This window comes from Ptychodera flava, chromosome 16 (genome assembly GCF_041260155.1).
Source record: "Ptychodera flava strain L36383 chromosome 16, AS_Pfla_20210202, whole genome shotgun sequence".
NCBI classification, from domain to species: domain Eukaryota; kingdom Metazoa; phylum Hemichordata; class Enteropneusta; family Ptychoderidae; genus Ptychodera; species Ptychodera flava.
In genome coordinates, this window is record NC_091943.1 from 5,708,156 (window position 1) to 5,722,105 (window position 13,950).

General features: G+C 39.3%; 1 protein-coding gene across 6 annotated transcripts in view; it reads left to right on the forward strand.

Moving 5' to 3' along the window:
* Nucleotides 1-13,950, forward strand: part of LOC139152625 (P-selectin-like) — a 117,971-nt gene that overhangs the window by 27,493 nt on the left and 76,528 nt on the right. For 4 of the 6 annotated variants that reach the window (XM_070725867.1, XM_070725868.1, XM_070725872.1 and 1 more), the window contains 4 exons: nt 10,317-10,466; nt 11,904-12,014; nt 12,871-12,984; nt 13,378-13,494. The exons of 1 other annotated variant lie outside the window; for it this stretch is intronic. In XM_070725867.1, coding sequence (XP_070581968.1) covers nt 10,317-10,466; nt 11,904-12,014; nt 12,871-12,984; nt 13,378-13,494 — 492 coding nt within the window. The remainder of the gene's footprint in view (nt 1-10,316; nt 10,467-11,903; nt 12,015-12,870; nt 12,985-13,377; nt 13,495-13,950) is intronic. One more of the 6 variants, XM_070725870.1, reaches the window with a different exon arrangement.

The window sequence follows — 13,950 nt, forward strand, 5'->3', positions numbered from 1 at the left end:
TACTACCTCCATGGTCTGACATGCATGTCGTTTCGATCTCCTTTTTACTGTGCAGGGGAGAATGAATTACGTTCCTCATGGGTTTCAAATAACTAAAAAAAATACGAAGTTTTGAGTGGATTTACGATTTCGTTTGCAAAATTACGAGCGAAAATTTAAGCTTCCCATTTCATCGGCGCGACCGTGCAAGAAACCTCAGTCTCCTACTATAGTACCTCCATGATCACGTGCATGTTGTACCACACAAACATGAAAGGCCTCTGAAACACTCAGTGTGTAAGCCTGTGGAAATTTTTGTCGTGTTTTTTCTCATTTAATTTGGCAAATTAAATGGCAAATAAAAAACTGAGAAATTTAATTATTTATCTACAAAATAAAAATTTTTGGCAAGTGAATCATGCAGCTAAAAAGTGAACAATCAATGTTTTGGACGAGTACGTAGTGTGAGCGATTTTCGTGGGGATCCCCGACCGTTCGTTCATTGCTGTGGCGCTCGAATACGCAGTCAGTTTCTGTGAAACGGCAGGGCTCCGGATACCCGATCGCCAGTTAGCCAAATGCTACAAAAAATTAAAAATGGCTACAAAAATTCCAGTTTGGCGAATGTAGTGGCGATTGATTTTCTAGACAGTGCCCCTCAACAGAAAACTACAGCAAACAATCGAAAGTTGTAAGATGTTGAAACATTTTACCCTCCTTCCTACAAAGTTGCAATGTATTGAAACAGTTTACTCTCATTTCTTACAAAGTTACAAATTCCCTGGTACGTGAAGCAAACATTGTTGCTGTTCGATACTACAGGGTACGGACTTGCTTTGCCGCTGTACTGTGAGCCCGTCCATCCTTGAGTCTATCAAAAGTTTTACATACTTTGCTTGAATCAACGTTTGGCCTGCAACTACTCAGTTTGATAGTAAAAACCATAATTTCAAAGGAAACTTTTACAAACGGAGTCATAATACAAAGGAAAAGGAGAAAAACCGAGGTTTTCTGAAAGGTCAAGTCAAGGTCATCTCATCATGTGATGTATTGGATGAAGACCCCTTAAGTACACAATTATGGTTCACAAGAAACCACCTAGGGTGGTCCAATAGGTGAAAGGTAACTTCTGTTGCCTTCCAATTTAAATGGCATTGAGCTTGACTGTCAGTTTTAAATTAAATTTTATTAAGAGTCATGGCAAAGGGAAATTGTCAACATTAATTGCAGTAAGCATATCCATTTTCATATCATAAAGTTTGTGAATTAAAATTTTGCATGTTAACATTAAAGCAACAATTCAAAAGTAGAACTACTACAATTATCCATTCGGCCTATTTCAAACTGTTATAACTTATACAAGAAATTATGTGATCTGAATTATTTTAATATTTTTGCAGATACCTCCAGTTTAATGATGTAGAAGTGAACATCAAACATTTCTTGATCATATCAAAATATGAAATGAAAATATATCTGAGCTAAAATGTTATCATAATCATTAAAACAATGAATACTCTCAAACATTGAGTAATTTAAATGAACATATATATATCATTGTGTCATTGTGTCTTGTGTTTTACAAGAGTTGTGTTTGGCCCAACCCTTTTGTCTCAAGAAAAATACATATACTCATGTATATGTGTACAAGCATGTGTACTTGGCTGGACCGATCAAGTTTCTGCAAAAATCGTTTCACTGTCAATGACAAGCTAAAGTGACGTCTTTAATAAAAGTGTCCATTCAATATCCAAAGAAAATCAAGGCTATCAATGACACGAAGAAAGTTTGTCAGTCCCACGGACGAAGTCTGGGGGGACTTATAGATTGGGTCATGTCCGTCTGTCCGTGCGTGCGTCCGTCCGTCCGTTCACGCAGACATGCCCTGGTCAATTTCTTTCAAACTTTGCACAAGGATAGTACCCTACCCCATACAGTTGCATGTCGATTTGTTTCACAATGCAATCAAATTTGGCCGTGTTAGACTTGGAGGACTTTTTAGTTTACACCTCCATAGACTCCAATGTATAAGGCAGTTCTCCATAGACTCCCATGTATAAGTCAGTTCTCCCTAGACGCTCATGTATAAGGCCAAGAAAAATAAAAATTTAGTTTCTCATCGTATTCTAGGTCAAAAAGGATGCAGTGACACAGTTTTTAGTCCCCACGGATGAAGTCCAGGGGGCTTATAGATTGGGTCATGGTGTCCGGGTCATTGTGTCCGTTCGTCCATCCTTTCACACAGATATCTCAGACATTTTGACAAAATGTCACGTGACTTCGGTGACCTTTGACCTCAAATATACGTATTTGCCATAACTCAGTAACCACAAGTGCTACACCCTTCGTATATGGTATGATGGGATGACGCCACATATTATACCTCATTAATTATGCACATATCTAATTTTGAGCAAGCCAATAGAGTTAGAGGTCTGATTTTTGGTATATAGGGATAACTTAGCAAAACAATTTTTTTTGACAATATGTCACGTGACCTCAATGACCTTTGACCTCAAATATACATATTTGTCCATAACTCAGTAACCACAAGTGCCACACCCTTCATATCTGGTATGATGGGAGACCTTATGACGCCACATACTGTACCTCATTAATTATGTGCATATCTAATTCTGAGCAAGCCAATACAGCTGGATGTATGATTTTTCGTATATAGGGATAACTATAGGATAGAAATTTTTTGACAAAATGTCATGTGAACTGATTTTTTACCTAAAATATACGTTTATGTCAATAAATAATTACCACAAGTGCTATGCCCTTTATATTTAGTAGGATGGGAGACCTTATGACAACACACGCTTTACCTCATTTATTATGCACATATCTAATTCTGGGCAAGCGAAATAGAGGTAGAGGTCTAATTTTTGGCATATAGGGATTTATTAGCAATACATGTTTTTTTTCAAAAATGTCATGTGACCTCAATGACCTTTGACCTTGATTATACATATATATGCATATCTCAGTAACCACAATTTCTATACCCTTCAATTTTGATAGGATATTAGACCTTAAAATGTCACATCTTGTACCTCATTTATTATGCGCATATGTATTTCTTGGCTGGCCAATACAGCTACAGGTCTGATCTTTTTCCCAATTTAGAACCATAACTTAGACATGCCTCATGTGTTTCAAATTAGGAACAACGACATAGACCTATGTGCCCATAGATCTCAACATATCAATCCAGTGATACTTCTTAATGACCACATTTCCCTGCCCCATCAAGACTAATACTCCTATTACTATGTCATTGTCAATGACTTGTTTAGAATTATATTTTCGTTTTAAACTACAGTTCTTGATGCAGTGTGGTCGTCTGGCAATCAATCATCACGGCAGATGTAGTGCATGCAATACACAGTCCACACTGTACGTCCAATCATGCGTGCATGTTTTCCTGTTATAATTCAATTGGGTCAGAATTTTGTAGCAAGGAACATACAAAATCTTGCAGATAAATCAATTTGGATGATCTATGTACATGTATGCAAATTCCAAGTTTGGTGGACATGTGAAAATTATGTTTTTTGCCTTCATGTACAAGATGGCATGTTTACCAAGCTGGACGCTCACTGCTAAAAAATCAATAAGTTTTATTACAGTTTCACATTTCACCCTTTCTGTGCATCTTTCTCAGCAACATTCCCCAACCTCTCTCCTTGCATCCCTACCGCTAAATGCACTGAGGAGCACAGTGTCATCATTGACGCTATTTTTAAATTTTTAAGACTAAACTTGTGCTTCAACATAGATAAAATGCAGTATGTACCATCCTGTTTATCATACGCTTTCAATTTTCCCACTGGAGGCGAGCCATTGATATCTCGCTATATCGAACCCATAGAGAAGTAGGTGGCATGGAGGTACCTCCACGACCCACACAAAGCGTGAGAAAGTGGGCGTGTTCTTTACCCTTTTCCGGTTCGGTACACCTTAATTTGGCCCGCTTACCCGCAGATTCCTTGAAAGAAAAAAAAAATACCGAATTCTTTAATAATAAGAAGGAGAGGAAGTGCGCTGACCACAGCGTCTTTGGTATGTCACGCGGAAAGATCCTCATTCAATGTTGTTGACATTTCGCAGCATGCAAACGGTAGTGCTATCATCCGTATCGAATGCACAAAAGGAAATAATCCATAAAGTGGCGTGAGCTTGTAGGTTTTACGATTACACTTTTCCTAAGCAGCTCATGTTATCAAATGCTAAAGTTTAACTGTTGCAGTTCTTTCCAGTGTAGAGAGCCTCGAATTCCAAAAATAGATCTTGACAGGAAGACGGTAGGTCCTCCAAATCGCAACTAACGATCATTACTGTGTGCGATAAAATTATGAGTCATTGTTTGGCAAATACAAAGATAGCAAATACAAAGTTTACATGTAAACATGTAAGGAAAAATTGCCAAACCACAATTGTGCAGAGTGTGATTGATACAATATCAAAGTACAGTTGACCACAGACACTCCACTTCAATGTTTTCTGTAGACTTTATAAACGGAGACTAGTAAAATTGTGCTGTTTGTGGGTGTAGGTTTGTTACTAAATATGGCTGCATGTGCTCAATATGGACACCGCTGCTAGAATAGACGATAGACGCATATGGCCGACGAGATCTCGAGAATCACGAGAAGAGCGCGAGATTAGCGTTTGGGGGGCAGCCAGAGTTCACATGTTTTAATTGCGACGTTGTTTACATTGACGCGTAATGGCACCCTCAGCAGCTGTAATCGATTCCAGCTCTTGTCGCTTGTCATATAAGTTGTTGAAAACTTGGAAGGCAAATGATTTTAAGCAGTATCTAAAAGACCATGGACTCTCCTGTTCCGGAAGAAAAGACGACTTGATCGACCGAGTTTGTCTTGCGAAAGGAATTTCCAGATCGGGTAGCGATGATCGTTCCGTAGAGTTGGAGGTCAAGAGGGTCAAGATTATATTGCCGGCAAACTTGATGGAGGAGTACAACAATCTACCAAGATGTGAACAGTTACCTGGGACTTGGACGAAGAATTTATCAGGCTTGTCGAAAGATTTCTCAATACAGAAGATCCAAGAGTACCTCATATACAGTACGGACAAGACTAGCTGTGATATCGCAGCGGTACTTGTGGCGTATATCGAACGCGATCGGTCATTGGGGTCATCGCCACAGTCCCGCTGCGAGCCAACGCATAGGCTTCGTTGGCAGTTTACTACGAGATACCGACCGGTATCGTAGATTTAGCTCGCAAAACAATAAAATAGATAAAGCATGCAATAAATAAAATTATACCTACTGTATCACTGACTATCTGAGACTCATCTTCTACTCCTGCTTACCAGCCCGACCGTGACAACATGTATTTTCGACCGTTTTTCGGTGAATCGAGTCGTCGATGGTTCCTGCTTGAATTTGAACTTTTGACCTCCAACGTATTCAGTGCGTTGTACGCGCGATAGAGCAAACATCCTAGAAACCGTCGACGGCTCACGGGAAAATGGTCGAAAATACGTGTTCTTATCTCCAATAAAGTTAGCAGGCGTATAGAATGAGTCTCAGATAGTCAGTGATAAAGAAGATACAAGTTTATTCAAAGGCTAATATAGTTCATTATTTTGCAAGCTAAATCTACGACGTGTGCACCGGTCGGTCTCGTAGTAAACTGCCAACGAAGCCTATGCCTAGGCGTTGGCTAACAACACGAATCCATGCTTGTCTACGGTCTTCTGGCTTTTTTGGAAACCGGTGAAACGAAATATTCACTTAACCTCGTCGATTTGTGCAGTTAAAGACGCAGCAATGATCGCTTTTGCCCATGTCGAAACGCGACTCACTGCACACAGACAACAACCATAACACATATGCACATGTGCTGAATGAACGTCCGAACGTACGAGCCCCCCCAAGTGCAAATCTCACGCACTTCTCGCCATTTTCGAGATCTCGTCGGCCATATGCGTCTAAGGCTTATTGCCGACAAATTTTCATTGTTGCATGCTTGGTAGTTGTTGAGCTGAGCTTGTAGTCTGAACCCTTAATATGTCTTCCTGGTGTTCATTGTAAAGTTGGCAGTCGCCAAAAATGTAATCTAAATTTGTGGACAAATATTTACTTTTGCATGTAAATGAGAGAACATGTAGTTTGTCATTTATGTACAGCAGTATTACGAAGTATGATGTGTGCTTCCAGAATATTGAGTTCAGAGAACCTTGTTGAAGGGATGTGTTGTCACTGTCACTCCAGATTGTTATGTCATGCTTCCATGCACAATCCGTTGAAATTGGAAACGTAGTGTACACTTTCTTAGGAAGGAGGATGTTGACTTCTTGAAGGGAAGCGTGTGACAATGGTGATGGCCTCTCTGTTTTCAGAGATTAATTACTTTTCCAAACAAAAGTGAAGTAATTATCTTGTAAATTTCCAGAATCAGTACGTAATGTTGTTCAAAAACATGCATCTCATGGACAACATCTATTGATTTTCAAGTTCTTTATCATGCCCCTAGAATGGTGGTTTGTTTATGTTGCGTGTGTCACTTTACCCTTTCACCACCATGGTTTGGCCAAAACCCATTGTTATCAATGGTGATCGTGGACCTGTTTACAAGGAATTGGGGGTGAGCAGGTTAAGAATACAATTACAGCACACATAGCAAAGTGTGTATTGTCAGTGGGACATTGGACTAATTGACCAGCCATTCACTGATTTCCTTTGGCTGTAAACAAATTTTTTCATGTCCACAAATGAGTTGTGAGCTTCTTTACTTCCTAGTGGTCTATCAATAACAATATGGAGTCCATTTGAAAAAAAAATTGAAACACCCTGTGTACTGTATGAAGGTCTAAATATGTCAATATGTTTGTAAAGTCTGTCAGGACTTGCATTGTGTATGAGAAACTTTAAGTAAAATTAACTAAGCTCACCAAACTTCTCAAAGTTATCGATGCCACAATATCAAGGGAAGCAAGGAAATATTTTAAGTAGTTCAGGACTTGAAACAGAGTGTTAAACTTTCGGTCAAATTATCCAAAAGAGATCTTAACCCTTCCTTTCTAAAAAGATAGAATAAAAATCATGGGTCACTGTGCAAAATCTGGTACCAGAGCAACAAATAACCCAAATTTTACTGACACTTGAAATTCAAAATGGTTGCGATCACTGTGTTAACTCTATGAGGAATAGTTAAATTTTCGATTTTCACAAAAATGAGTGAGTAAAAATTTTATTTACTCTAAAGACTTCAGTTTCTTCAAAATGAACCCTCCACATTTGGTATATCACATTAGTATTGTAAAGTTTGATAATCCGAAGATCTGTCCCCGGCCCGAGGCACATCCTGCCTAAGTAGCCTTAGAGGAAGAGTAGCAGTAAATTTTGATAATAGTTTCAATATTTGTTACAGGAAAGAAATCTTCATGATCTCACTAGAGTGTGTTGAAATACAAGGTATTCGCCCAGCAAACAGAACACAAGTGCACAATGTTGATAAATACATCTAATCCATTGTGTTGTGTTGTGTACAATATTGTTGCTTATACACCTTAGGGACACATATTTGGATTCTCAAACTGTTATAATATTGTTTTTGTCTGTCACTTGTGGGGGCTTAATTATTTTAAAGCCCTTTGAGCATGAAAATTCTTACTCAGGCTGTCAGGAATCGGGAATTGTATTTTCCCTTATAGAAGTGACGCAGGAATGTGGCCATTTTAATTTCAAATACCGGTAAATTTGGCAATTTGTTTTTCTGGTACCAAAATGTGTACTGTGATCTGCAATATTTAGTTCCAGAGACCAGCTCTGGAACTGTTAGTTTTTGCTCACTTTCCTTCTTCTTTCTTTCTTTCTTTCTTTCTTTCTTTCTTTTTTCTTTTTTCTTTCTCTATTTCCGTTTTACTACCATAGAACATGCTATACACAAATTTAACCTTAATTACCCAGAATGCATTGCAACACGCTTATGACGTCATCGCTCAGCTCGGACGGGTTTTACGGGCATTTCTTGTTTGTTTATTTATTTATTTTTATTTGGCATTGCTCAACTATCATATTGCGTTCAGTTATTAATAATTCTAGCTTTATTTCGCTTTGTTTTTTGTTGCTTTTTGATTTTATTTTTCTCTAAATACTCGCCGTACGTGGCGCTATACTGTTTCGCCCGAATGCTCATGAAACAACATGGCCGCGTATCGATCGCCTCGCTCGCACAGAGACTGAAAAGTAGCCTTTCCCTAAATTTACAAGCGCGGCTGGGCACATCGTGTACCTAGGCGAGGTGGGTGTGCTCGAAAACGATGATCAATGCAAAATTTGGACTCAAATCGGCTGTTTTGGCGGAGAAACTGCCCGCCGTATTTCTGAGGAGCCACCAGCGGTTTTTCCTATATCAGTCTGCGGGGCTGTGGTGGGAGGCCGTTTAACGCCGGTAACACACAGCCCTGCCATGCAGAGCTAGGCATTCATAGTGAACGTACTGTCTGTCATGCACCGGCATGCGTTGGCTGCACGTAAAAGCAACTCAACTTTCCAAGATCAAATGGTCAGTATCTTGTGAAAACAGCGACATAGCAATGAAAATTGTTTTAGTCTGTGCTTTTAATCAAATGAAAATGCATGTGGCTCAATTTCAACGGCCTAGGTCCGATGTTTCCTCTCGTCTGATCATCGTCGTAAATGACACCCCTCTTTACGGCAACAACTCATCGCTACCCGTCAAGCGATTGATTTTTGCGTAGGTCAGCGGAGCGAAAATTATTGCTCTGGCTCGCGAGAATGTCGTCTGATAAACATTTCCGTGCGTCGTCGCCCCCGTATGTATCTGTTGCGTTTTACCGTACATGTAGGCATTTGTAATCGGTGTACTGTAATTCCCCGGACTGCCTTGCTTTTAGTTGTATTATGGTGTTTACTGCTATCAGCCCTGAATATTAAAATCCAAAGCAGTCTTTCATTCTGCACCTATCTTTGTCACACATTCTCTTGTTTCTTCCGCTGCTCTGGTCTCTGGAACTTCGCTTTTGCTTGCAAATGCTTTCTAGTTATTCTTGATTTTTGAAAGAGAATGGGTGAAAGTTTCTTGAGAAAAGTTTAAGCAAAAGTTTAAGTCTTTCATTTTCAAGGCACATACTACCTTAAACTCACCTAACCACAAGCTTCAGGAATATATGGGTATAGGAATATAGTCAGAGCTATCACTCCACTCCATTGTTAAACGCCGGTAAGCTTGTGGTAGATTCAGTGGTTTGTAGTAAACAGCAACACAAAATCTGACAGTGGACAGTTTATTACCGGTATAAGTGATTCATCGTTTATGCAAGGATACTCAGTATAAACAATAGTTATGTAAATACGCACAGCCTGGTTTGAGCGTGGGTGAGTGGACAATGCCATACCCATGGGAAGATGGTCCCTTCCATATCACGTGATGCAAGCTCCAAGCCTGGAGCTTTTTCCATGATTCAAATTACATGGAGTTGATGAAGCCCTAAAATGCAACTTCCTGTACTATTTTTATCGGTTTTTGTAAAAAATCGCACGAGTTATAAATAGCGAAAATAGCTTTTCCGGGTTAAGTGACCACAAAGCTAGCACATATGTAAAAATCATCCGTGGTGAACTTCCCCTTTAAACCCTGGCTTGAAAAGGCTCTGGATCGCTAAGAAGATTATGAGGCATTTCTATCTTTTGTCTTCTTTTGAAATTGCAATCACTATATAAATATGTTGCTAGATTTTTGGATTAAGTCAGTAACTGACCGATAGAATGAGAAGACATTTTGTACCTCTAAGTGCCCTTGGTCATCCAAAAACATGTCTTGATAAACCCATTCCACTGTTTCATTTTGTTTCATAATTGTTTTGGATTTGGCCTTCACATATCATATGAAGCCACTTAAGAAAGGTTTCGGAAAACCAAATTTTTCTCTCACTTTTCCTGTATGATTGACTGATCAGGCTAAAATACTTTTTTCTGTCAATGAAATTTTTTATAACAGTAATTCTTAAAAAAGGCAAAAGCAAACATTCAGAAATTGTAAGAATACGGTACATGTACTTCCAAATAGTTAGGCATATCCATTTGACTGTTCAGTATCTGATAGCTGCCATTTGTACAAATCATGTTGACCCCTTCACCTTTCATCCCTCAACTCTGTATAGCCATCCAAAATCAACTTCACAGGTACCATTTTGAACAAATAAGGTTTAAAGTTATATGCAAGTGGGTATACCGTAAATTGTTAATGTTTCAACACACACTGTCTCTGTGAACTATACCTTTGTAATGAGTTACACGGTAACTGTGGTATTATCTGTCATCTCTTTTCCTACAGTTCAAAGCAATAAAATATGTCAGTTGCCGAATTTCTACTGTGCCCAAGAAGAAGGGGAACCCATGTGTGCCCTTCCCAGATGGCGGTGCGACGGAGAAGTCCAGTGCGTAGGTGGGATTGATGAATTCAACTGCACTGGTTTAGTGCAAGGTAGGAGACCAACCAGTGGACCCAAAAGACTTTCAAATTTTCTGCATATGTGTCCCATAGGTGTGTTCTATTCACAGTTAAAGGTATACTGTCACCTGTTCCAATTTTGCCACAGTTACCATGGAAAGAGAGAATCTAACCAATCACAGATTTAAGCGGTTGGCCGCTTTTTAAAAACAGCGCCCTCAAATGGGCATTTTGAATACCGAGGAACGCCCCTTTGACCATATATGGGCATATTTAGATTACAGGTGACTGTATACCTTTAAAGAGCCAGTAGTGGTTAGACCTTTGATGATTTATTTCACATCTTTTTAATGATAACTACGGTTTCTTGTTCTACTGCCCTAAGCATGTTGAGATACCAGTATTCATGTTGACATCCGGCCTGTATATGTGTACACTGCATTGTTATTGTTGACAAGTGACTTCTGGTCACGACGCGGACCGGAATACAAGTGTAAACAATAGCAGTGCAGTCAACATATGTAATACAAATGCTGAGGTGACAAGCTAAATAACAGCGTTTCAATATGCTTTAGTGTTTAGATCAAGAACTTGCAATTGATGGAAGCAGAAAAAGTGAAAAAAATCATCCGAAGTTACAGCCACTGGCCCTTTGACTGTGCCTTATGTACCTGGTACATGTGGACTCCACCTATTCAGTGACACACTTACATGTACCAGTAAAGTTCACTGTCCGTGTTTTTTTTTTCTGTCTCCTTCCCCCCCCCCCCCCCCCCCCCCCCCCCCCCCCCCCCCCCCCTCACCCTCCCCCCCCCCCCCCCCCCCCCCTTTCTCTCCCCCCCCCCCCCCCCCCCCCCCCCCCCCCCCCAAATTATGATGAAATGCAAAGTCACTAATGGCCCAACACAGGCTGTACATGTGTGTGAGAAATTTAAATTGTTGATAGCTTAATTTTAGTCTTGACTGAGATTCATATCTCATATTAACATTGTGTATAGTACTCCATGCTGTTTGTCTTGCAAGGCTAACACTCTGCCTGGCAACGTGCTGTAGGAGAAAAAAGCATGTTAGCTGGTACTTCATTCTAAAAAAAGTTCAGGTGGTCTGCATCACAAAATTGAAAGACTTTAGTACCAGAGAAACAAATTACCCAATATTTACCAACTTTCAAAACAGCTACCATCTCTTTGTTCATTCTGTAAGGAAATGTTTGCCTTTCAAAAAAATAAAATAAGTGATTGACTAAAATGCATTGTAAGATTTTGAGTCTGAATACCTGTTCCCCAGACATATTCTGTGTTAAAGTACCTTAAAAAGTAACTGACTTTTTCTCTGAAAACACCAAACGTTGCACTTTGAAAAGTTTTGCCTCTTCGTGGTCTTGATGATCCCTTCAAGCAGGGAATCTTTCAGTTTGCACTATTTATTAGATTAGAAAGCTGCACTGACTAATTTTGTTCATTTTTCCAGTAGAGAACCCACAATGTGGATTCCGCTGTGCCAATGGGAGGTGCATCCATAGGGAATTTGAATGTGACTCTGTTGATGACTGTGGCGATGGATCGGATGAAGCAAACTGCAGTGAGTAGTCAAAGCTCTAGGAACTACAACTTCTGCCATATTGTCTTTCAGTATTTTTTTTTTCTCCATAGCAACAACATGTACATGTTCATGGTATGTTCTGTCGGTGATTAAAACACGTTGTAACAAACACTCATTTTGTTTGACCTCTAAGCCTCAACCCTTCCCTTGATGATAGTTTTTAAGTGCCAAAATCTAAAGACACAGTTACCTTTGGATATTCCCCCCACCCCATCCCCCACCACCACACGGTAAATTGCTGAATAGGCTATTGGAATGTCAAACTGATAACAGTTTTGAACGACACACCAACTCAAAACAAATTCTGAATCTAAATCATTTGTGATTCATTGGTGTGCAGTCTCATGGTTTTCATAGTGTAATGCACCGATAAGTGTAAATTTACATATCAGGAATGGAGGTAAACACCCTCCCCTTTAAATGTATTGAGTTTTATTTCTTATTAATCCACGGCCCCTTGACCTGTACATGTACACCCCCAGTTACCTGTACACAGGTCCACAATTCAAATTAATAACAATGGGTTTTGGGCCAAACCAATGTGGTGAAAGGGTTAAAACTGACCAACATGCTCATACTACATGATAATCAGGTTCATATATGGGCAACACACGCATAACTTTTATCAAATTGAGCAGTAGTGTTAAAAACCCATATCCTACAAAATTTTTACAATGTTAAATGATAGCTTCATGAGATGCTCGATGTGCGGTTTGAAAAGTTGAAGCATTTTCAAAAATAATTTTTTTTTTGAAAATTCTTCACAAAATATGTTAGATTGAAATTTTATCAAAAGTAATAACGTATTTCCTGGTGTTGATGCTTTTATTCATAGGACCGTGTGACCTCTGTCAAAATGGTGGAATCTGTGTCTCATACGGAAAAGACAAAATACACTGTGTTTGTCAAGGAATTTGGATAGGAACATTCTGTGAAGTTAGAATATCAGGTATGTATGTCTACTATTAGGATCACCAAAGTTATATTTTGCTTTATCAAATTCCCAGCTCATACATATGGAACATAATAACATGTGTAGTCCCTGCAGACACAGTCCAGGGGCACTAATGAATCTCCATATTTTCTTCATATTTGATGTTTAGGTTCCATTAAGTTTCAACGCATGTATTTTTCAACAAAAGTTGTATTTTTATGCGTGACTTGCCATTTCATATGATCAATATTGAGTGTATTTTGTAAATTATTGAAAAAGAATTAGATAATTTGATCGTTTTTTTTCCTAACACATCTCAGTTATATGGGCAACGAGGTCATTTGTTTTACAATAAATAGGACAAAAGTCTGACTAACTATTATCATCCTTTCTTGTAACCATCAACAGACCCATGTTTAGAGAATAATCTGTGTCGCAATGGAGGTACCTGCTATGTTCTGGATGACAGACTTGTTTGCAGCTGTCTGGTTGGATGGAGAGGATTGTTCTGCGAGACTCCATCAGGTTGGGCTTCGATAAGTTAAACTTTTTCTTGCAGGGTCATCTGCTACTAGCTTTTGTCAAGTTGGTTAAAGCCGCAATTTTCAATCCCAGGTTTTCGCCATTAGTGAGGTTCTTCCCCCCCCCCCCCCCCCCCCCCAGTCAAAAAATTGTCCAGCATGATGTTTGATTTCTATAACATTAATAACACAAACTGATCTCAACCTTTGTCATCCTTTGCTAATCTTGCAAACAGAGTTTATACAAGCGTTTGATTGACAATCGTTTCAAATCGCCAACGGTCATTGATTCCCCACCACCAACGCTCAAATTTCCTACAAAATTGTCTTCCAGTCGCGTTAAGAATTTGAATATAACCACAAAGTTCAATCAGCAGCAGCTTTGCGCTGACCACTTGGCAGTCTGTCTGCGTTTTTGAGGCCGGAAAAAACTAGAAAGTGGCATTTTTTTGGAGCGCGT